Source organism: Sminthopsis crassicaudata, chromosome 4 (genome assembly GCF_048593235.1).
Source record: "Sminthopsis crassicaudata isolate SCR6 chromosome 4, ASM4859323v1, whole genome shotgun sequence".
Classification (NCBI taxonomy): domain Eukaryota; kingdom Metazoa; phylum Chordata; class Mammalia; order Dasyuromorphia; family Dasyuridae; genus Sminthopsis; species Sminthopsis crassicaudata.
In genome coordinates, this window is record NC_133620.1 from 454,661,038 (window position 1) to 454,685,560 (window position 24,523).

Below are 24,523 nucleotides of genomic sequence, written 5' to 3' on the forward strand. Positions count from 1 at the left end.
TTTTTGGCATTTTTAATTTAGGTTTGTTTTATTTAAGTTTAATGTTAATTCCATGCTGTGTTTCAGTAAGAACAATACAGATTCTGTATCTGTGGCTCCAGTCAGATATCCAGTAGTACAAATTAGCTTCAAGTTACACATACTGAACGAAAGAGGTTGAGCGAGCGAAGGAGGGCAGGGAGTAAAGGGGGAGAAGGGGAAGAGGGAAGGAGAAAAACCAAAGAATTGAACACGCATGCAGGCTTTTCAATACCACCTTCAATGCTAACCTGCTGTGAGGGAAGGTCAAAGTCGGCAAGAATGAGCAGCCACGGATTGTTGGGCTGTTACCAGCACCATTTCAGCACAGTTTGGAAACACTTTTTACAGCAAAACCACTACAATAAACGTTCCAACGCAACCTGTAACTTCAAGCTAAACACCCAATTAATTTTAAACATTGGTATAAAATTCGGTTTAAACAATTATAAAAAGGAAAAATGCCACCACATGCGCCCTACAGTGCGATAAACCTCTCTCCTGAACTCTCGCTTCACCTAGAAGTCTAATGGCATTCCAATGTAATATCCATTTCTAATGGTTATCTTGCCACATCTGGCACGGAGACAATACAGTAATGCTGAAAAAGCCTCTATGCAGTCCTGTTAGTGTCTTAAAGAACCTAAAAGCTGGGACCAGTAAAATCCACAGAAATTCACTCTTGCCTTTAAGAACTTTGAAAACTGTTTTAAAAAAAAAAACCAACAGGGCAGGAACCTAAATTCTGAGACCAAATGTAAAAGTCAGATTTGGTGGTTCTCAGTGACAATGGGGAATTTTCGGGGGGAGGGATGGGGAGGAGTAGGGTGGTCAGAGATGGATTCTCTTGTTGGCTTTGACGTCTCTCTCACTGGTTTTCATCTTCCACATCCTGCAGCGCTTCTTTATTCTGTTCTTCACCTGTAAAAGAAAACCGATCAGCACTTTCCTCACGACACAAAACAATGGAGGTGACAAATATATTCCAAGTATAAAGCTTATACTTGCTACAATTATACTGCCCATTCATACAAAGGGGTTCTGTTTCACAATAAACTAATCTTAAGCACCCCCCCACTACTTCAATAACCTAGAAAATCAGTGCAGAAGAATCAACTTTTTTTTTTTAAACTTAATTAAATGAGCTCTCAACATGGTCAGCCAAGATAATGATCTTATAATGATTTTCAAGCTTTCGTGTTGAAAATCAAGCTTTCATGTTCTATCTCAGGTCAAAATGCTCTTCCCTAATAACCTCACCCCACCTTAAGCATCAAGAAAAGGGATCATCTGTATTTATCAAGGTAGAGGCATTTCACCACTCAATCTCAGAAATGCTTCAAAACAGAGGCAACCTTGCAACAATGACTCATGAAATTAGAATTAAGTTTATTATGGTGGCTAATTTTTGTTATTTTCTAAATGGGGCATTAACATTTTGTGTCTCCTCAAGGCAGCCTCAAACTACCCTAATTTCACATTCCAAAATGGAACAGCATGCCAAAAATAAACCAGAACACTGAGGTTATTAGAGAAGGACATTTGGACCGGGTTCTCTCATGCTGTTTTTCTTTAAAATAGTTATTAGCTTGGGGAGTTTTAACTGCACTAAAGACATGCAAGAGAAAGCCAGCCTACTCACTGGAGGTCAACTACCTACTGATGAGCATTAAATAAGTCAGCCATAACAGAGAAGCAAGCATGCCAGAGAGATCGGACTTTCCATAGAATATGACTAAACGGGTGCGAGTTACATTCTTTCTCTTCTTTTTAATAAACCACTTACAGTTTTCTAGTTATCTTAGTTAAATCTAAATAAAGAAAATCAATTAGCTATCTCTTGACTTGGCAATTCAGACACAAGGAGCCTTCCATCCATGGTTCATACATATTAAAATAGCAACTAGAATGGCTAAATGGCATTCATACTGCAATTCTATGGATATAGAGGCATTTTAGAAGTCTTCAGAAACCTGGATATAGTGAATAATGGCATCAACAAATGTCAATATGAAAAAATGGTAGATACTAGTCATTTGTTAGTTTGCTTGTTTGTTTGTTTGTTTCTTTCTTTCTTTGTTTTTTTGGGGGGGAGGAGAGATGATATGGAGAGGCATAGGAACCAGAGAATAAATCTTTAATAAAAGTGATTTCCTGATGATACTATTTATTTTAAAGATGCAGAGACAAGAACCTAATTAATCACTTACTAATACAAAGGAAGTGATGATTTCCCAATTCTTGACAAAAATCTGTGTGCATCTAAACTTGGCAATAAGTATGATATTTAAAAAAAAAAAAAAAAAGGACTACTATTTCTGTTGGCAGATTATGGCTGGAAAAGTTAATTATTTGGAGCAGCTAGGTAGTACAGTGTATAGAGCACCAGCCCTGAAGTCAGGAAGACCTCAGTTCAAATCTGGTCTGAGACACTTAACACTTCCTAGCTGTGTGACCCTGGGCAACTCACTTAACCCCAATTGCCTCACAGCAAAAAAAAAGAAAAAGAAAAAAAAGTTAATTATTCAAGGTCTTAGCAAGCTCTAGTTCACACATAAGCAACTGTGAGATTGGCCAAAGGTCAAATAACTTTATACCATCCTCATGTAAACCATACCCATCCAGAAAGTGGACAGCTGTAAGCAGGCAACGATTCACTAAGGAAATGTTTAGCCCTAGAATCACGTCTAAGACACAAGCAGCCTATGAGCATCAAGATGATGATATGCAGGCATGATTAGTGAGGAAATGAGAACTCAAAGCAGAAAAATTCACTGTGCTAGGATAATGACTTACAAAGTAGTTTTTAGGAAAGAACAGTTGGATTTTCCTTTAGGAATCTATATAGCAGGGAGAAAGGGGGGAAAACAGGAATCATATGAAAGCAACATTACTAGTGTGGAAAAACCTCAAGGCTGTGGGATAGAGTGGAAGACAATTTGGACTTGGGAATCAGAAAAAGGGCCAATTTTAGTCTTCCTACTGACTTGTATAAACTTGGCCAGATTATCTAACCTCTTACCCAGTTTCCCTTATTTGTAATAAGTAAATAGTAATACTAATAACTGACCTCAAATGAACTTTAAAAAAATAGTCTGCTTGATTTTCCCAGAGACAGAAGAATACAATTCCCCAGGAATTGTACAGGAAGAATAGCTAGCTATGGATTTACATGACATATGCATCTATTTTACAGTTTAGAAAACTGAATTCAATGTCACGTTCCATAATTTTGAAAACATGAACGGACTGTCAAAGGGAGAAAGAAAACAGAAAGCTGTCTATAGTAAGCAACACTAACTCTGTAAACAAAATTAAAATCATATCATATGAAAATGTGAAGACTATGCCAAAAATACCAGGTTTAATTCACAAAACCAAATTAATGCAAATGAGATTACTTTTAAGCATAATTAGTGAATGGATCAACTTAACCAGTATCTAAACTTATCTTTCCAATTATTTCTTAAACCTTATCTTATTTTCTGCTATCTGCACACATTTCAACAAACCTGGGAAGTTCAAACACTTTCCTTCCCCTCAACCTTGCTAAGCTAAGCTGTCTGTCTCTCTTAATATTCATATCAAATACATGATGACAAAGCTTTCACGTGAAAATCAAGCTTGGCTTTAACACACAAAATTGGCTCTAATCCCTCTCTAATGACAGCCTGAACTCATCTCAGAAAGAATAAGGCTCAAAGGGAAACCTATCTGGAAAAAGGAAAGGCCCAGGATTCTGACATTTAAGTCTATGACTCCTATGAAACTTCCCTGTACTCAGCTCACTATTAGAAAAGATAACCAGGGTATTCTCAAGAAGAGCCCCACCATGCTGTCTGTCAGAAGAGTTCCGTTCTCTTGCTCAGATCTTACAGGCAATTCTTAAGCAGAAGTGGTAATATCAAGACATGAGAATCCAAGCCATTTCAATTAAGCTTTGAAATGCACTAAGTAGAGTTCCCAATCCCAACAAATTTGCCTAATTAAATTAAGTATTAAGTTTACATTCCTTTAAATAACTTCCATCAAACCGGTATTCAAAACAGAAACTTTGCTGCTGGGAAGGAATAGCCTTTTCCTTCAAATAAGCATGAACCAAAGAGTCGCAAACATCCTGTTAGGGCCTGGCATGTGAACCCAGCTCCATCACAATTGTCATCTCACTCTCTCTCAGCACTTGGATCACCACAGGTCCTATGCGCTGAGTTTTTACCACGAAAAACAGACCCAGCATTAACATTTTCTCCTCTTTTCTCTAGACTGCTATGCCCATGTCTTCTACCTAGAAAGACAACAGTCTGGGCAGGAAGTGACTGTCTCAGAGGAGTAAAGAGTTAGAGCCAGACCACCTAGTTCAATTCTGCCTTTTTATAAATAAAAAACAGGCTTAAAGAGAATAGCTGTTTGTCCAATAACACCTAGCCAACTGGGTTGTACAAGTTAAAGAGTACTGAGTTTGGAATCAAGACTCATCATCAAATTTGGCCTCAGAAATTTATTAAAACTACACTTGACTCTACCCTGTTTGCCTCAGTTTCCTCATTTATAAAACAAGCTGGAGAAAGAAATGGCCAACCACACCAGTATCTCTGACATGAAAACTTCAAATGGGCTCACGAAGAGTTAGACACGACTTACACCATGGAACAACAATACGGTTCTCAGAGAACCTCTTAAGACTCCAAATTCTGTCTTGTCTCCTCCAAGTGATAGTGCTGCTCCCTTCTCTGATACAGTATTTGTACCTCATTCCAAGGATATCAGGGTTAATGATTTAAGAGCCAATTTAAAGTCCTTTTCCATTTTTTGACACTGAATCAAGCATTGATTGGCCAGTTCTACTAGTGATAACAAGTGGAAAATCATTTAATCAAGCCTGTTATATGTTTGATAAGGAAAAAAAAAAAAACTTTAGCCCAGAAAGGGAAAGTGCCCTATTCACTGAACTAGAACTCCAAGTCTCCCCCAATCCTCCCCAGCCCAGCATTCTGATGCTCAGGCTCTCAATCTTGAAGAGTTTCATGTGCCAGAGTGGGAGCCTCTTACTCTGGTGGTAAGCAGAGGATGACACTCTAATAACAAACATGGCAGTTAATGCAGCACCAGGAGGCCACCGCCCTTGGTCCTAGTCTGGCCAAGGCTAGCATTTTCCCTTCTGGAATACTATGGTTATGGTTCACATTTGTGGCTCTCACTGAAAGCCACTCAAGTCACTTTATCACAGACTAGTGTAAACTACTTGGAGAGTATTTCAGTGAAGCTCCACACAGTTGTGCTTACAATATGACTAATAGACCAAGCCAGATTTGGGCTCTCAGGAATGACACTAGCCCCAACTAAAACTTTCATTTCAAAGCAGCAGATCAATTCTGGTTCCTTCTCTGGTTTTCCAACCTCTGACTTTCAGAATCACGCACGTTAAATAAAGTTTGTGTAAGCAGGATATTTAAAATGATTTTTGTTACTAACTTTTGTGCAGGAATTAGAAGAACCTATCCTTGGTACCCCAATTTTTAACTGGAATAAGAGATGAATATAGCCCAAATAAAATAGTATTCTTCCAGTGTTTATAGAAGGCAAAATATTTTGTAAAATTTCTACATGGAAAATATATGGAGCTTAAGATTGTAGCCTAATATTTATAACAAATCTCCAAACTCGCACAGAGAAGTCATTGGTTTTGATCATTAAAAATAAAGCATCTAACCTTAAAATACTGGAAAGTGACAAATTCAGGGTACATACTGAGGAAACTTGTTTTGCTCAACTATGCACATGGGAAGGGGGATAGAGCTGTTGTGTGTTATGTGGAGGAAGTTGGTTGTCTTTTGTTTCTACCAATGAGAGAGGGTAAATAGATTTTTGTTCATTTATTTAAAAACTAAATACTTACCATCACCCTGCATATCTGAAGTCCATAGTGTCAGGTTATCACGTAACAACTGCATGATAAGTGTCGAGTCCTTATAGCTTTCTTCACTCAGCGTATCCAGTTCTGCAATTGCATCATCAAAAGCTGCTTTTGCCAACCTATAGGAAATTAAGATTATATTTTTAAGTGTCATACAAGAATATCAAACTCAGTTTCCTAATTTCAAAAAATAGGCAGCATTAAATCTGTTAATTCCCCCAGTCTTTTTTTCTCTATCACTAGTTTTTGTCCTACTGTCAGATGGGTGCTTATTTCAGGCAAAAACTTTATCACAAATAACAGAAGAGGGAAAAGAAGGCAAGAGCGAGCTGTCTTAAAAAGGCTAATTCCGAAGAACATTCCCAAATGCACCTCTCATTTAGCTGATTAATAAACATCAAGCCTCCAGAAAGTGTGGTTCTACATATCCCTCTTCAGGAGTCCAAAAGAAGTTCATTCTCCTTTAGCTTGAAGGCTCTTGGGATAAACCTTTCTGAATTAGGCTGATTTTTGAAGAAGCTAAGTCAAAATCCTTTACAAGCTCATAGTCAAAAATACTCTAACTTATTTAAGATTTGCCAGAGTCTGGGATAACCCAAGGTCAACACATCCAAAATAGGGAAGCATTAGATTAAGACCCTAAGGGATGTTTACCCTTTAATAAATATGTAAATCAAATTTGACTTCACATCTCTGAAGACAAAGTGCTTACATCTATCTGCTTCCCTATGCTGGGGACAGTCTCCTTATTTCAAAGAACTGGGAGATTACCCTTAGAATTCACCATAACAGAACTTAGCCTATACTGAGGCGGACAGAATTCAAGTCAATCATGAAAATATAGTATTGTGAGTTACTCATCACAACTTATAAAATGAAAATATACTAGAATATGAAATGGAACATCTATAGTTTATTTCATCACCAGCAATCTCCCATCAATGAAGACCCAGAGACTTGTTTCCATTTTTGCTAAATTTGGTCACTTAGAATGTTTTATATTGGCTAAACTCAAACAAGCCCACCCTGAACTAATAGTTCCTAAATGGCTAATATGATTCCTACCAAAAAATAAATCAATTCCTATATCCCCCCCACCCCCCACTTGGGTTAAGTGACTTGCCCAGGGTCACACAGCCAAGAAGTGTTTAGTGTCTGAGACCAGATTTGAACTCTGGTCCTCCTGAATTCAGGGCTGGTGCTCTATCCACTGCTCCACCTAGCTGCCCCATCAATTCCTATTTTTGTTTCCAATTAGTGAATACTAGACTTTCAAACATAATGTATGTGATTATTTACACCTACTTTATTATTGCAGTACTTGCCTCAATACTAAAACATAAAAATGCTATTATCCCAAGGATGCTGAATTTGGAATAATTTAGGTCTTCAACCACATCTAAAAGGGAGTGTGGAAGGGTGTATTTTTAAGTATAAAGAGAGACTTCTTTATAGAGGTGATCCAACAGCCTGAACTGTAAGGGAATAAATATCATAGTGAGGATGACACAAAATAAAAACTAATTCCTAATGTCACGAGACAGTTAATTCATGCTTCAGTAGTGAAGGCTTTTCTTCTGCAAATAGCTGGCTTACCTGCAGGCACGGTCAGGGGAATTGAGAATTTCATAGTAGAATACGGAAAAGTTGAGAGCAAGACCTAAACGGATAGGATGCGTTGGCGGAAGTTCTGTCATTGCGATATCACTAGCAGCTTTATAAGCCACCAGGCTATTCTCTGCAGCCTCCTTCCTGTCATTTCCTGTGGCAAATTCAGCCAGATACCTGTGGTAGTCCCCTTTCCTAGAGTGAAGAAAAGGAAGGAAAAACCCCAAAGATTTAAAGATATTGTTTTCAGGTTGTCCCCAGGTTCTGTACATGACATACAAACTACAAACACGTACGGCATATAATATAACAATTAAGTGCATTTCCCCAACATTCAAGCTTACTTTATTCAACAGTAAAAAAGCTTCTCGTTTCAGAACTCATTAATTTATTTACTGCTAACTACTCCCCGCTTAAATAACACCCAAACATTCAACAAAAGCCCATGAACTCAACTACTCCAAATCATATAAAACCAGAGAACTGACTCTTCACTTGACAATTGTCCCTAGAAATGATGAATCACTAATTCCTCAAGTACTCTGAGAGGTGAGAGAGTGACCTATTAAAGTGACCAGGTAGGCTCTCTATGACACATATGCAATCAATAATTAGCAATGCTTTATACAAACAAGAGAATCTATTAAAACAAATGACAAATATTAACGGGACACATTTTTGTTTTCTCAACAACAGCTCCCAGTCATCTGAAATACAAGAATCCACTGTATGAAAAGTATTCCCTCCTTGTGATTTATCACTTGGTATCATGTTCACAGTTCAAGTCTCTTATTTAAAAGCTACTTCCCCCAACTTAATCTTTCCATAGTTATAAGAACATTCTTAAATATGAAACCTTGATAGAAGTCATGTTCTAAGAAGAATGCCAATTTTTAATCGGACATTTCCCTACAAGTAAGGAACCTACATTTTATAATAGAAAACCTTGGACTCGCCAGTGTTTGCTGCTGGAATGAGGTGTTTGTCCAGTACGTCCAGAATGTCACAACAGATTAATTTTAGTTCAGTCTCAACCTGGAAAATTAAACAGTTTATGAGTTTAAGTATGAGTTTAAGACTCACAAATTCAACAACATATAAATAACTCACCTCAAACATTAATTTAGGGGAATAAGAGCCTGCTGGTAATCTGATAGCATTGCTGTCTTTCTTTCATCCTTCTCTAATCTGCTCCCCTAATTAAATATTCCAGGAAGGACAGTCCTTAAGGTCAAGGAAGGTATCTTTTCCCTTTTGCTACATTTGGTTAAGAATCAAAATAGATAACGGTACTGTTCCTGATATACGGTTTCGGGAAAAATCTCCTATCTTCATATCTCAATTTTAAAACTATGAAGACTCAGAATTATTAAAAGTAAAAAAAAAAAAAAAAAAAAAAAAAAAAAAAAACCCAGTAACACTAGATAATTATAAAAGAGGGAAACTTTTGTGATGATGTGAACAGGAACTTTCAAACTGGGGCTTGGAAAACTTGTTAAGTTAGTTCAATTCCTGAAAGCTGTTTATCACCAAGTTGTATGTTTTATATATTATTTCTACTAAAATATGACCAGATTGTTTTGTTTTATTTTTGCTGAGGCAATTGGGATTAAGTGACTTGCCCAGCATCACACAGCTAGAAAGTGTTAAGTGTCTGAGATCAAATTTGAACTCAGGTCCTCCTGACTTCAGGGCTGGTGCTCTATCCACTGTGCCACCTAGCTGCCCCTAACCAGATTGTTTAAAAAAAAAAAAAAAAAAAAAAAAAAGCAGAAATCATTAAGATAAATTATAAATTTTGGTTTATTGCCACCAGTCTGGGTCTTCATCATATCATGTCTATCTTATTGTAACTCCATCTAGTTTGATTTTCCCTTCCAATCAGTCTACATCACACATCACCACCAGATTATCATTCCTAGAACACCACACCCCAATCTAATCAAGTCCATATTCTAGCATTCCAATCATTAGCAGTGAACCAGGTGCCTCCTACCCCCCCATCTTCTAAATCATGAAAATAAGAAAAAGAATCTAAAACAAAGCAGGGAATTTCTCACCATTTGCCGATATTCCCGAATCATTTTTAGCTTTTCTTCACCTCCCTTGTTTTCTTCTTTCTGTTCAATGCTGCTGATTATCCGCCAGGACGCTCTTCTGGCTCCAATCACATTTTTATATGCAACTGACAGTAGGTTTCTTTCTTCAACTGTCAACTCCACATCCATTCCTGCTACTTTCTTCATTGATTCCACCATTTCTAAATTAACAGGAAAATTGGAAATGTCAAATTTTATACTAATTAAAGTTCTCATTAGCCTTATTTCTGTCAAAGTGGGTAAACAGTCTAACAAAAACTACAGCAGCACAGCTTTCAGACCTTAGAGATAATCCCAAGCCTAGAGTTCTTTCTGTTGCATGATGCTGTATTCAGAAGGTCACCAAAATCAACATAGGAAAGCAAATATAGGAAAACTCTTGAATGTGTCTGGAGCTTAAATACCCCATTTACCCACCTACACCAAAAATTATAAGGAGCAAGCTTGGTTCCAAATAAGAGATGTGAGAAGATGATCTCACCCCACCCTTTGGCAGGTCCATTGGTTTCCCACCCACCCCCTTTTTTTGGACTCTTTCAATGTATTGATTGGTCACTCATTTTTCCCCTCTTTCTTTCAGTCTTTTAAAAATGTTTATTATATGGGATAGCTTTCTGGGAAGGAGAAGAAAGGTTAATTATGAGGATGGAAAAAACAAGACTTCCATAAGACTTATTTTATGTGATTGTTGTAAAACTATGAAGAATAAGCATGGCTCAGAAGAAGACATAAAGATATCTCCCATTACGTTCCTCAGGAGAGGCAAAGAAGTCCACAAATGGTGTGCATTAGACATATTTCCAGAGTTTTTCAATGTGACAATCACTTATGCTTGCTTTTTCCTTTTTTCTCCTTTTGGTCTTAAAAACAGCTTTAGGGACAGCTAGGTGGCACAGTGGATAGAACACCAGCCCTGAAGTCAGGAGGACTGGAGGTTCAAATCTGGCCTTAGACATTTCCTAGCTGTATGACCCTGGGCAAGTCACTTAACCCCAATTGCCTCAGAGCTTTCTATTTGAAAGAGTCTTTGGGAGGGGGAGGAATAATAAGATAATTTATGGTGGTACAAAAAAGCCACCAAGAACTAAAAAAAAATAAAAAAGTAATTCCATATTCATTACAAGTAGACAATTAGATCTATTTGGAGATGCATACGCAAATTAAATAACATCAGTGTAAATTTTTCAGTAAACTTGGCAGAAACTTGCCTCTAAAACAGAAATACCAAACTGCTTTTACTACAATGAGAAGACACTATATAGGAAAAAAGTATTATATTTTAAATTGAAATAACAGCATGCTCTTGAAAAAATACAAAATTTTATAAAACCACATGAAAACACCCAAAATTTCTAATAAAAACATCTCTACTAAAGGCCCTTGAACTAGAACACTATCCATAAAAACTCAAATTCCCAGAGATCAAAATTCAATACTGAAAGCCAAGTACACTATTTAAGATACCTTGAGAGTTATTGAAAAATCTAATCTGTTTGGAAATTAAGATTTTCAAAAATGGTCAAATCCTTTAAGACCTAGCTAAGACTAGGTCATTGATATGAAGAAGTCAAAAGTATCTAGCACATGAAAATATGCTCTAAATAATTATTGAATAGAAAAATGCAAATTAAATCAACTATGAGCTACCACCTCATACCTGTCAGGTTAATCAATATAACAGAAAAAAGGGAAATGATAAATTTTGGAGGGGATATGGGAAAATTGGGATTCTATGGCATTGTTGGTGGAGTTGTGATTTGATCCAATCATTCTAGAGAGCAATTTGAGAACTATGTCCAAAGACAAGAAAACTGTGCATACCCCCTTTGATCCAGAAATACTACTACTAGGACTGAAAGAGATCATGAAATGATACAAAATAAAAGAAAAAATGCAATCAAAAGCATATATACAAAACGACAACAACAAACCCATATAAAGACACACAGTAAAAAATAGATCATGAAAACAAGGCCAATTTATGTACAGCAGTTTTGTATTAAAAAATATATTTGTTCACATAGGTGAAAATTTGCAATGCAAGGTCTTTTCAACTAATTGAATATTTTAGATGATCAATGAAAAGGTTAAATAAAACATTTTTTAAAGGCAGAAAGTACACATTCTGCACACATTTTCTACTTTTCAAACAAAAGAACTATTTCCTCAAACTATTAACTAAAAAATTAAGCATTTAGCTACATAGTGAAACTGTATTGTTTAAAAAAGTGTCAATGGTGGCACTTGATTCCTAAACTCTGCTCTGCCATTAAAAATAACTTTGGCAGTAATATGTCAACAGAATGTAGAGTGGAAATACAACTGTGAATAACAACTGTCCCAGACCCTATTATGCCCTTTTCCAAATGAGAAAGTTTGGGTTTTTTAAGAAAAAAATCTTAACAGAAAAAACCCCCAAAATATGCAAAAGCATCAAGCTTAGCACTTCATTTTCTCATGTTTCTTTCAAAAAGTTATTTCACTAGCTTTTTATCAATACTAACAAGCTAGCTCCAAGATAACTCAATTTTCAAACCTAAAGTCTGTCACTGGAGACAAATAAAGGCCTTTTTGGCTACCTTATTAGTTTCTTGACTCCTTAGAGACTGAAATCTACCAGAATGCATCTATCACTTCCCATGTATAAATTATAAATTCTTTTTCTTTTTATCAGGAATGGGGAATCAAGGGCCATTTGGATATTTACAACAACAAGTACAGGGCACACAAAATTATCAACTTAAAGAAGTTATACAGTGAGAGGCTGTAGTGTCCTATAGTTGCCTTAGCAGGGCCAGACCAAATGATTTAAAGGGCCTTATATGGGTCTGGGCAGACATTCCCCACCCCTGATTTATATGAAAGCTTAAGAAGTTCCCATTTACTGCCACTAGATGGCAAGCAAAGTAAGAAACAAAAGTAAATTAAGGAGAGCAATGTAGTCCCCAAGTGCACAACAAATTAAGATCTCTTAATACAAAGTAAAAATAGTTACATTTTCAGGAAAATACATTGATACCACTAAATTTAAATCTCTTAGACAAAATGTCACTACGGTATTTCTGGGAAATGTTAATGTGCTCTGGTTATCTAATCAGGTCCCCACTCCATCTAAGATCAATGGTTCTAAGACTCCTGTATGTTTCTTCTAAAGAAAAGTCATGAAGGAATCGAAAATCACATTCGGCAAGCTAAGAAGTGAACATTTTTATGAAGTTTAAGTCATTCATTTATAAATAAGACCAATATCCAAATACTCTAATGATTTTTACCACCAGCTGTTGAATGCGTATACCACCAGATTTGGCAAAAAGGCATTGATTCAAAATCATTAACAGCCCACCAACCCTTCTGAAAAACAATTTGGAATTGTACTTTAAAAAGTTACTAAAACTTTCTATTTCCTTTGATCCCAACAGTATCAGTACCAGGCAAATTTCTTCCCACAACCCTAACTACTCTCACCCCCACATCCATTAAGATCAATGACAGATCACACATATATAAATATCAATAGCTGCACTTTTTGTCAAGAGTAAAATCCTAAAATAAAAGGAGGTTCATTGAGGAATGGCTGAACAAATTGACTTATGAATGTAACAGTATTAGCATGCACTAAGAAATTAAAAACATGGGGTATTCAGAGAAACTGGAAAACTTACTATCTGCTCCTGATGTAGAGCTATATAGACAAAAACAATTTACAGGAAGTAAATTTTTTTTTAAAAGACAGTAAAAAGACTTCAGAACTGGGGTCCATCTATGAAAGAATTGTGATTTCAGAGGCCTAATCAGCTCTAAGGGTTTCCAAGTCTGAACCCAAGTGGCTGACCTTAGATTCAGAACTGGAGGTACATTTTCAAGACTATCCAAAGTGATAACTTGGTTTACTTAAGTGAATTCTTTTGATATTTGAAGTATTATAGGGCTGGGAGAATTATTAGGAATTTGGTTTGGTACTAAAAAAAAAATTAAAAAAAAAAAAAAAAAATCCAGAAAACATTCTGGATTATGTTTTTAATCCCACTTTGGATTCCTCATACCAACAAATCAAGCAAACCTCCTTTGACAAGAAATTTGGCTATTTGTAACTTATACAGGAAAAATATATAAATTGCATCCAAAGGAATACAAGATTTTCTTATTTTTTTTAAAAGGAATCACCTAGCATAATGATTCATTGCTAATTTAGAATACTGTGATTTTCAAAACAAGTTCATGAATCAACACAACCAACAGCAAATAGCCCTAGAAAGAAGCAAAGGAATTCTATTATAAATTCTATTTATGTTAAACACATAAATCATACCAAGGACCACAAAACCAAATGCTTCAAAATGCCAGTTTAAAAATAAAAAATTGTTAAATGAGAACAATAAAATTGGTACCTATTAAAATGATGCAATCTATCAATACTGTTTTATCTGGGGTTGTATTCTCTTGGATGTTATATTCCCCTGGACCCTTGAAAGAGATGACTAGCAGTAGCCCAAGGGCTAGATAAGCCCAAATTGGAGCCTTGCCTAGAAATCTGACTTGCTTAATGAGCTGCCAAGTCATATAATTGTTCTGAGTATCTCGTCACCTATTAAATGGGGAGGATAATACTTGCTATGTATACTCCTTAGGTTATTAGAAAAAGCCAGAGACACTAAAATATTCATCCTGGTATTTCTAGCAGAAGCAAAAAACTAGAAGCAAAGTCAATTCCATCCACAGACATGAGAATATAAGATTTTGTGATAGAGTATTATTCACTATAAAGAAACAAGAAATGAATCAATACAGAGAAGCCCAGGAAGACATTGGAACTTAATTCAAAGTAAAGGCAGTAGAACCAATAAATCAATACAAGCAACAAATACAACATAAATGCAAACAAATAAAACTGAAAAGTTTCTGTCATAGTGACAGAACTTATTCCCAAAGAGAGAAAAAGTTCTCCTCCCTTCTTGCTGATGTGGAGCAAAAGTATACTGTGCTGCTTAGCAACCTTCTTTTATTCTTTGTTAAAAGGGACATCCTCTGAACAGAAGTAAATGTATTGTATTCTGAAAACGAAGATAAAAAAATAAAAACTCTCAAAAATGAACACATTTTGGATTCCAAAATTTGTGGCACCCCTCCTACAGCCAATATTAAATTTTCTCCAAAAGTCTCAAGTCTAATACTACAAGAGATCGTGCAAGGATCACAGCTCTAGACAGCTCTATAGTTTTTTAGACAAAGAATAATGGGATTTAATCCTCAAAGGCACAAGCCTCCAACCCCCCCCCCCAAAATCAGCAAGTTATTAGTAGACTCCAAAAGGACTTAAAGTACTACATGGATGAGCGACCCTCTTTGAAGTACAGGGAAAAGAGAAAAAAGTTTAGCTAAAACAGGAGACTTGCCCTCATGTTTCTAGGCAAGGAGGGGATATGACACCCCCCCCAATAATTCTAATATAGAATATGCCACAAGGTGTGGGAGTGGGCAGGAAATGTCCTCACCAAGGAGTGGGAGCTGAAAAAAAGCAGGAAAGTAGCTGGGTAAGCTTCAGGAAATCCACACCAAAGGTCAGGCTTTACATATCCTGGGAGAATTAAGCATACATGAAAGCAAATAGGTCTTCATGGCTGATGCAAACACGTGTTGTAAAGGACTATTCCCATGCAATAAGAAATAGCTATCCCTTCCACATTGGGGGTAGAGATAGAAGCGGGGAGAGGTTTGGGCATGTTGTCCCCATAATCTGAAAAAATCCTCATAGAAACTCATTTTCTCCCCTTTTTTCTTTCAAAGGTTTTTTATACCTTATTATAAAATTTGGGCCAATGTACAATAACATACAAAAATCTTATGCATGAGTTTCTAAACTTTTTCTATGTCATTCTGCAAATCTCCCCAAAAAATTCCCATTTAATTTCTTATACACAACTCCCAAGATATATTGAATCCAAGACGGAGAAAAATCATAATGTAGAAGAGTTTAAATGTAATCTCACCTTAATGGATAATTGGCTGGGTTTTCCCCCCTACTTCTTTGTGATATAAGGGACGGCTCAAGGAGGCAGGACTGAATATAATGGAAAATGCAAACAACATACCAGTTGGAAAACAAGCAAAGCCAAATCAAAGCTTCTTTTTCTTGTGGTTTTTCCTTTATGTTTTGCTTTTTCTTCCACAACATGACTAATATGGAAATAAGTTGTACATGTGTAACCTTTTAGAATAGTATGGATGGCACCAGGAAAGGAAAGGAGAAGAATTCACAAATAAATGTAGGACTGCGGATGATAAGAGTTGGTTAAGGTTTATGGAAACCTTCAAGAAATGGCAGGTATCACTTGCAGGACATCCCCTTGGGAAAACAAAAACTGGAAAATGTTAAGATGCAACTTAATTGGTACAACCTTTAAGGCAAGTGGGTAATCAAGGGCTTGGGACCTAACCTGTGCCTCATGACAAATTTCAGAGGCTCAGAATCTTGTGGAATACAACTTTTTGACTTCCAGAAGTCCTAATCCCAGTGCCTTGTGCAGGAAACAGCTAGCCCAACTTCACATTTTACAAATGAAGAATTTGAGGCCCAGAGAGATTAAGTGATTTGCAAAAGAACATACACACACAAATGTCAGAAATAGGATCTGAACCTAAATCCTGACTCCAAAAATAGTGCTCTTTCCACTTTAATACTCTGCTACCTCAAATGTGTATTGACTGACAGAATAGCTGATCAAAGAGTTAGTTAAAAGACACTTTAAAAGTGAACCAATCCCTCCTTTTTAGAGAAGAGAACAAAACTTAGTGAGACCAGATGATCTTTCTAAGGCAGCACAGGAAAAAAAAGGCCTCACCATTATAGGACTCTGGCTTCTCAACCCAGCCTTCTTTATACTGCTCCATACCTCAGTGTTCCTGAGGCAGCACAGTATAGTGAAAAAAGCTATCCCATCAGCCTGGCTCAAAGCAACTTTCTCTTAAATTGCTGAAAAGATCCCAATCTACAAGGGTAGCAGAAGACTCCTCATCTAGTTCTCTTTAGTAATGAAATCATAGTCCCAGCCTCTACCTTTAACCCTATTTATGATTTAAGAAGCCCAGACTTTCAGAACTAGATTTTTAAGGTAAAGAACATGATCCTGACTTTGAACAAAGTGTGGAAGAATGCAGTCTTGGAGGAAATGAATTACAGAAACAGAGACTCTGAGGGTCATTCCTGCCCAGGCGCAAGGAAGTATCATGTCACACTCTTCATCTAAAGTGAAACTGGGGGGAGAAAAAGCATAACCAATTACTTACAAGCACACATGGTCAAGGACATCCTGAGCAACTTTCTTTTGATTGGAGTCTAAAGAATTTCAAGTTTTGGGTTATTAGATTCTGCCTTGAATTAATATGTTCCACTTGATCTTTTTTATTTTTTAAACTGGTTATAGTTTTGCTGATTACTGTTTTATGATACTGTTGGAGGTTCAGAAGTAGAGAGGTTTCCTTTCTTTTTTCCCTTGATAGTCTACCTTTTGTTACTCCAAATGAATTTATTACTTTATCTCTGCAAAGTGTCTACTTGGTAATATGACTTGCATATTAACTATATCTATAGATTAAAAAGTGTTGTCACTTTTGACAATGCTAATTATCCCAGCCATTAACACTGAATATTACTCTCTAGTTAAACTTAAAGCTTTATTGCTTTAAGGAGCATCTTATTATTTTTGTGTGTGTGTGTGTGTGTGTGTGTGTGTGTAATAACTGTACTTTGGTAGACCGATTTCCAGATAGTTTGTACACTTTGAAGCTATCTTGAATGATGAAAGATTTCCCCCTCTATTAATCCCTCATTAATTTTGTCAAGTTACATAAAAATGCATTTTTTGGGGTGGGTTTATGTTTTAAAGCCAGGGGTCTAATGCACTTATCACAAAAAGAGAAATGACCTATCATCTTTTTCTAGCTAATGGCTACCAAACCATTAAAAGGTCCCCTGTCTCCTATCTTATGCCTCCTTTTCTAGCCAGAAGCTGAATATCTAAGGTAAATCTGATAGTTTCTATTCAAGTGAACCCAAGGTGCCATATGAGGACACTGCGGTCAATGTACCCAACTGAAATCACATGGAACTAAAAAGAGGAAAGCATCAAGTTAAAATTTGCCCAAAAGATAATAAACAGCAATTTTCAATGAAAAGACAACCCACCCTTCACCATCATCTCTTTGTTTTTACCAGCAAGGTTCACAAAGACCCTCATTGAATAGTTCTATTTGTTAACTGGGAAAATTCAAGAATACATGATGACAAAAAAAGTTAAGTCTTGAATAACAATATGATCTATATCTGAAAGATATTTCAGCATCTTATTAATTCAGGTTATAGAAGATTGTTTATTATTCTGGATCACACATTTGAAACTTACATAAAAACAGATGGAAAATACCATCATCTCAATTTAGTACCATAGGTTTTTTGCTTGCTGGCTCGGTCTGTGTGTTTGTGTCTTGGTTTGGTTTTGTGCTGAGGCAATTGAGATTAAGTGACTAGCCCAGGGTCAAACAGCTAGGAAATATTAAGTGTCTGAGGCTGGATTTGAACTCAGGTCCTCCCCATTTCAGGGTTGGTGCTCTATCCACAGTGCTATCTAGCTACCTCTCAACCCACAGATTGGAAATTTCTGACTTCAGTTATCTTTGTATGAGATGCTTTTGGAGTGTCTACATTCTAAATGCCTTCTAAGATTTGTGGGAAGATATAAAAAGGTGGACAAGAGTTGAAATTTTTAGAACTAGAGTCAACTGCAAATACCTCATTTACTGTATGACTAAGGGAACAATTTTCACTGAGGCTTAAAATTGGGAGCTAAAAGTAGTATAATTTGGGTGCCTTTCCGGCTCTAAGCCTCTCAAACTTGCATAGTGAACCTGTTAGGCTTGACAGCCTCCAAGGATGGGAAAGTTTGAGATTCCCTGGAGTCTAAAATTGTTGTCTAATCTAGATCAACCAGTATCTCATACCTCTAGAAAAGAAGTATGGCTTCTGACAATCAACTGAAATATGGAAAATAGTAAAAATGTAGTTGGGCAGAATCATACCTTTTATAATCTATTTAATATCATCAACTGCTAGGTAAAGAAACACTTGAAGGACTTGGCAGTGGTGTTAAGGGGCACAATTACAAATAATGCTGCTACTGGAATCCTCTCTTAGATCTCCAAAGACCCTGCCTGAAGGGAGCTAATCTCAGCTTTGACACTTCCTCCATTCCTGATAGATGAGAGAGGGCAATGTTTTTAGAGGGCCCCAAATTTGATTTTTGTTTTCCTTTCAATATCATTTCCTAAATAAACTCCCAATTGTTTTTGATTCATTTCAATGAATGAGTTCATTTTAATACCTTATTTATTTATTTATTTAAAAGCAATTTCATTGTTTGTTTGTCCCAAGAAATCCATTGAATATATATATATATACATATATATATATATATATATATATATATATATATATATATATATATATATATATATATTTTACAAAGTGGAAAGGAACTTGGAGATCATCATTTTATAAATGAGGACTCTGGAGAGTGTAATTTTATTAATGAAACTGATTAAAGAAAAAAAAAAACTTATCAGCCAATCAACAAGCATATATTAAGTCCTATGTTCCCAACCCCAAGTAGGTGCTGGAGATACAAAGTCAAGGGTGAAAAGAGTCTGTCTCTCAAGGAGTTTCCATTCTAATTTAAGGGAAAAGAAGTACTTGCAGCTGTTCCCTCTGTCATTGGGGATATTAGAGTGAGGGGCAGGAATCTTTTATAGAAGATTTTTACTCCACATAGGCACACAAAGGCAAGAAAAAGCATATTATTTGTGATTAACATCTAGGCAAACAAGTTTAGAAGGACTACAGAGTGAGTAAAGAGGAATAACGAATTAGAACACTGGAAAAAAAAGGCTGGAAGCAGATTGGAGACTTAACTAATAATAGAGGGGCTGGCTTTCAAAGAGTTACCAAATTGTGAATACCCTTTGATCATCAATGTTTCTACTGGGTCTATATCCCAAAGAGATCTTAAAGGAGGGAAAGGGACACACATGTGCAAAAATGTTTGTGGCAGCCCTTTTTATAGGCAAGGAACTGGAAACATCAATTGGAGAATGGATGAATAAATTATGATATATGAATGCTATATTATTGTTCTATAAGAAACAATCAGCAGGATGATTTTAGAGAAGCCTGGAGAGACTCACATGAACTCATGCTGAGTGAAGTAAACAGAACCAAGAGAACACTAAACAGTACAATAAGATTATATGATGATCAATTCTGATGGACGTGGCTAACAATGAGATGATTCAGATCAGTTCCAATGATCTTGTGATGAGAGAACTATCTTCATGTCATCTTTACATCCAAAGAGAGAACTATGGGAACTGAGTGTGGTTCACAACATAGCATTTTCACTCTTTTTGTTGTTATTTACTTGCATTTTATTTTCCTTCTCTTTTTTTTTCCTGTTTGATTTGATTTTTCTAGTGCAGCAAGACAATTGTATAAATATATATGCATATATTGGATTACTTGCCATGGGGGGAGGGGGGAGGGAAGGAGAGGGAATTTGGAACACAAGGTTTTGCAACGGTTAATGATAAAAATTGTCCTTTCATGTTTTGAAAATAAAAAGCTTTCCTAGCTTTGTGACCTTGGGCAAGTCACTTAACCCCAACTGCCTCAGAACAACAAAAAGCTTTCATTTAAAAAATGATAAATAATGATAGAGGGACTTGTATTTGATCCTACAGATAAAAGAGATCCTTTGGGGATCACTGGGCAAGGAGAATGGTCATAGAGGAAAGCGGCATAAGGCATGGAAAGCAATTATGAGGCTACCTTAATAGAGTGGACAGATGGACAGAGAAGTGGGCTGATAGAGAGATGGAAGTAAAACTGACAAAACATAGCAAAGGATTTGAAATGTGAGGGAAAGGAGAAATGACTGAGCTTAAGTGTGGAGTCAGTACTCTGGGTGCTCTGGACACCAAAAAGGGAAGTTCAGAAGAGAGCTTCAACCACCCAACCCACCCAGGTGGCACAGCTAGGTGTTTCTTATCTCAAAGATAAGAAAGTATAATTTGCCTGAGGTCATAAAGATAGCCCAGATCACAGCTGAATCCATCCAGTCCTACTAATCCCAAAATCAAGATTCTCTTTCCACAAAATCATGCAGCCTCTCCAATGCATTGGACAGTAACTATGAGATGTTCTAATAGACTATACATTCTCTACAACATTTGCAATACTCAATGTCCAAGTCAAATAAATTTATGATTTCTTTTGTAATCCTATGTATTTTAGAGTTTGTTTAATGAAAAATAATATTCTGAGTCTATAGGTCTCACCAAATGCCCAAAGGGAGTAGGGCTTCTTGCCTCTCAGCATCCCCACATTCACCCCCAACTCAAGACCAGTGTACATCTACACTTTTGTATCAAAACCATTTGAAGCAAATTTGGTTTTCAGATGTGCTGTAAAAATAATCTGAAAAAAACTATCAAAATGAATCAATGCTTTTAAAATGGCCTTCTAAAAATGAAACTTTTTACAAGGCATAATTGTATCAAGATGTCAGACAAGAACACTTTTGTTGAAAAAAAAAAGTCAATTGTTTCTTTCAAGCAAGTGATTTAGGCCTATTTAGCTTTTAGTAACTCCTCCTCATAACTGATAAGAGTCCTTTTTCAAAATGAGAAGATTCACTTGTATGCCCCTTATGAAGGAAACAGGTGTATGTCAAAAGAAATATTTTCAGTTAAGGAAAAATACAAATATAATAATAAGTATCACTAAAAATAAGCTGGATCATTGTATGAAGAGTCAACCAAGGGGGCAGCTAGGTATGCATTTAGAGTTAGAACACCACTGTGGAGTCAGGGGACCCAAGTTCAAATGTGACCTCAGAGACAATTAGTAGCTGTGTGACCCTGGACAAGTCAGTTAACTCCAAGTGCCTTGCAACAAAGAAAAAACAAAGTCAACCATTAATATATTTTCCATTAATAGAATTTAGTGACAGCTTAAGTGGGGGAAGGGAATCAGTGACCAAACTGTAATTAAAATGACAAGCAAATTTAGATTCCAAAAAAAGCTAATAAGCTCCAATATACTCTACTTAACTTTGGGGAGAACATCTCCCTCAGGCCCTTTTCCATTGGGCCTTACTACTTCCCCCACCTCTCCAATCCATCAAGTCAGTCATATTCCCAAAACACAAAGACAGTCAGGGTTAACAAGGACTACAGCATTTGTTTGGCTTTCAGAGACCTGATTCCTTATAAATACTGCAGGCTCCCTAGCCCAAAGGTTCTATCACCTTTTCCACTTTTTTCAATAATGAGATAATTCAGGCCAATTCCAAAGTGATGGAGAGCCATCTCTACCCAAAGAGAACACTATGGGAACTGAGGGTGAATCACAATACAGCATTTTCACTCTTTTGTTGCTTTGCTTCCATTTTGCTTTCTTTCTAATTTTCCTTTTTTGATCTAATTTTTCTGAGTGCAGCATAATTGTAGAATTATTACATACAGAAGAATTGCACGTGTTTTACTTATATTGGATTTTTTGCCATCTAGGGAGAAAAAAATTTGGAACACACGGTTTCAAGAATGAATAAAATTTTTTTAAAAATTTAAAAAAAAGACAGAATGGAATCATTCTTTTGTTAAACTCCTCTATCAACATATATTTCTACCATGTTTAACATATACTGGATTACTTGCCATGGGGTAGGAGTGGGAAGGGAAAATTGGAACACAAGGTTGCAAGAAATGCAAGAATGAATTAAAAAAAAAGAGAGAGGAAGACAGCCTGGAATCATTCTTTTGTTAAACTCCTCTATCAACATATATTTCTACCATGTTTAACATATATTTGGATTACTTGGGGTAGGGGTGGGAAGGGAAAATTGGAACAAGGTTTTTGCAAAGATTAATGTTGAAAAATTATCCAGGCATATGTTTTGAAAATAAAAAGCTTTAATTTAATAAAAAATAAGAATTTTTAAAAAATAAAAAAACAAACAAACAAACAAAAAAAAAAAACCCTCTTCTGTCAAGATCGATTTAAGAGTCATGGGGCCCCTTAAATTTACTTTGTGTACAATAGATGTCTAGCTTTATTTGTACCTGTCTTCCTGAAAAAAAAAAAAGATACAAGAGAATCCTTTGTTTCATTTGTTGTCTATCTCCAACAATTAGCATAATCCTTGGCATATAGTAGGTAATTAATAAATGCTGACAGACTGATTTCTTCAATCTGTAAAAATGAATCTTGGACTGGATGGTTTCTAAATCCTCTGAAAATCTAATTTAAAGAATTTAATTCTTATTCAATCATCATGCTTCAGAGGAGAACCAAGTGGCAAGGGTTATATTTCCCTACTTATCCCAAATCTAACTTTGCTATTACCCACTGACTTTCCTTATCCAGGAAGGCATGATCCAGATAATATCAAGCACTTATAATGGGCTCCCAACCACTGTATCCAGTGGTCTCATTTCTGTGTCCCCTGATAAAGATGAATGCTAATATGAAAGGAACCAAAAAGCTAAGGAAAAAACTAGAAACACAATAGTCCCTAAATAAGATGATGAAATATCTTAAGTATTAAGTAAACATCTTTGAATAATTAAAAAATATCTTTAAATATTAAAATAAGTAGATGAATGGCTATTTCATTCTAAAGCACTGGGGGAAAGGAGATGGAGGGGGTGTCAGATTTGCAACTAAATATTCTTAAACTTTTTTGTTTACTGTTTTTACTGTTTTACTTTTTATTTTCAAAATACATACAAAGATAAGTTTTCAATATTCATCCTTGCAAAACCTTGTGTTCCAAATTTTTCTCCCTCCCTTCCATCCATCCCCTTTCCCCAGACAACAAGTAATCCAATACAAGTTAAACATGTGCAATTCTTGTAGACACTAAATATTCTTAAATTCACTTGAACTCAGGAGGTCCTCCTGACTTCAGGGCTGGTGCTCTATTCACAGTGCCACCTAGCAGCCCAATATTCTTAAATTCTTAAAAGAGATGCCATATATATATATATATATATTTTGGTCTGAAAGAATCCCTCAACAAAGCAAGACAGGGAAGGTAAAGAGAGGCTAAGTTAAAATGAATACCCATGGATCCCATGGATAAAGGGACTCACTTTACAGAAGTATAAAAGGCTTAAGAGAGCCATCCACCACAACTATCTGTTCTTGAAATTTTTTTCAAGTCAAAGAAACAATAAGTTGTTAATCAATTTTAGAGAGAACCATAGTTTCTACCTCCCTTCACACTCACAACAGAAAATTTAACAACACAATTTATAATTTTTAAAATCTTACTGATAAATATAAAATGGCAATGCTATCCTCAGGGAGGTTCCATTGGGAGGAGAGAGGGGTAGAAAAGAAATCCAATGAAAACTTATAAAAAAGAGACTCAGCTTGGGAAACATCCCAAGAGGAGATATGAGGTGGTAATAGAGATGAGTACTGAAGAGATTTCAAGAACTATAACAATGAAAATCTATATCAACCACCTAGATAATGACAGTAGGTTATAGGAGCTTACACTCAAATAGAATAAAACATTACAAATAAAACATTAAGCTATGGCAGACCTAAATGCAGTAATGCTTCTTAATATCATCTTTTGGTGCTCTTCCCAAAAAAATGATCACTAGATAGGTGTCAGACACTAAGTCCCTTCAAGGACCAAATATTTTAATGGAGGAGGGAGGATCCTGTCTCCCTCCCTCCCCCATATTTGCAGTGAAGTCACTGAAGTGAAGCTGATTTGATTTGATTATAACTCTCCAGAGGTGGAGAGGATAAATAGAGCCAGAA

General features: G+C 36.1%; 1 protein-coding gene across 1 annotated transcript in view; it reads right to left on the reverse strand.

Moving 5' to 3' along the window:
- YWHAE (tyrosine 3-monooxygenase/tryptophan 5-monooxygenase activation protein epsilon) overlaps positions 1-24,523 on the reverse strand; it is a 33,171-nt gene continuing 8,648 nt past the window's right edge. The window contains exons 2-6 of the mRNA XM_074263830.1: positions 9,601-9,800; positions 8,469-8,575; positions 7,529-7,735; positions 5,915-6,051; positions 1-939 (exon numbers count right to left, since the gene is read on the reverse strand). Coding sequence (XP_074119931.1) covers positions 887-939; positions 5,915-6,051; positions 7,529-7,735; positions 8,469-8,575; positions 9,601-9,800 — 704 coding nt within the window. The 3' untranslated portion in view covers positions 1-886. The remainder of the gene's footprint in view (positions 940-5,914; positions 6,052-7,528; positions 7,736-8,468; positions 8,576-9,600; positions 9,801-24,523) is intronic.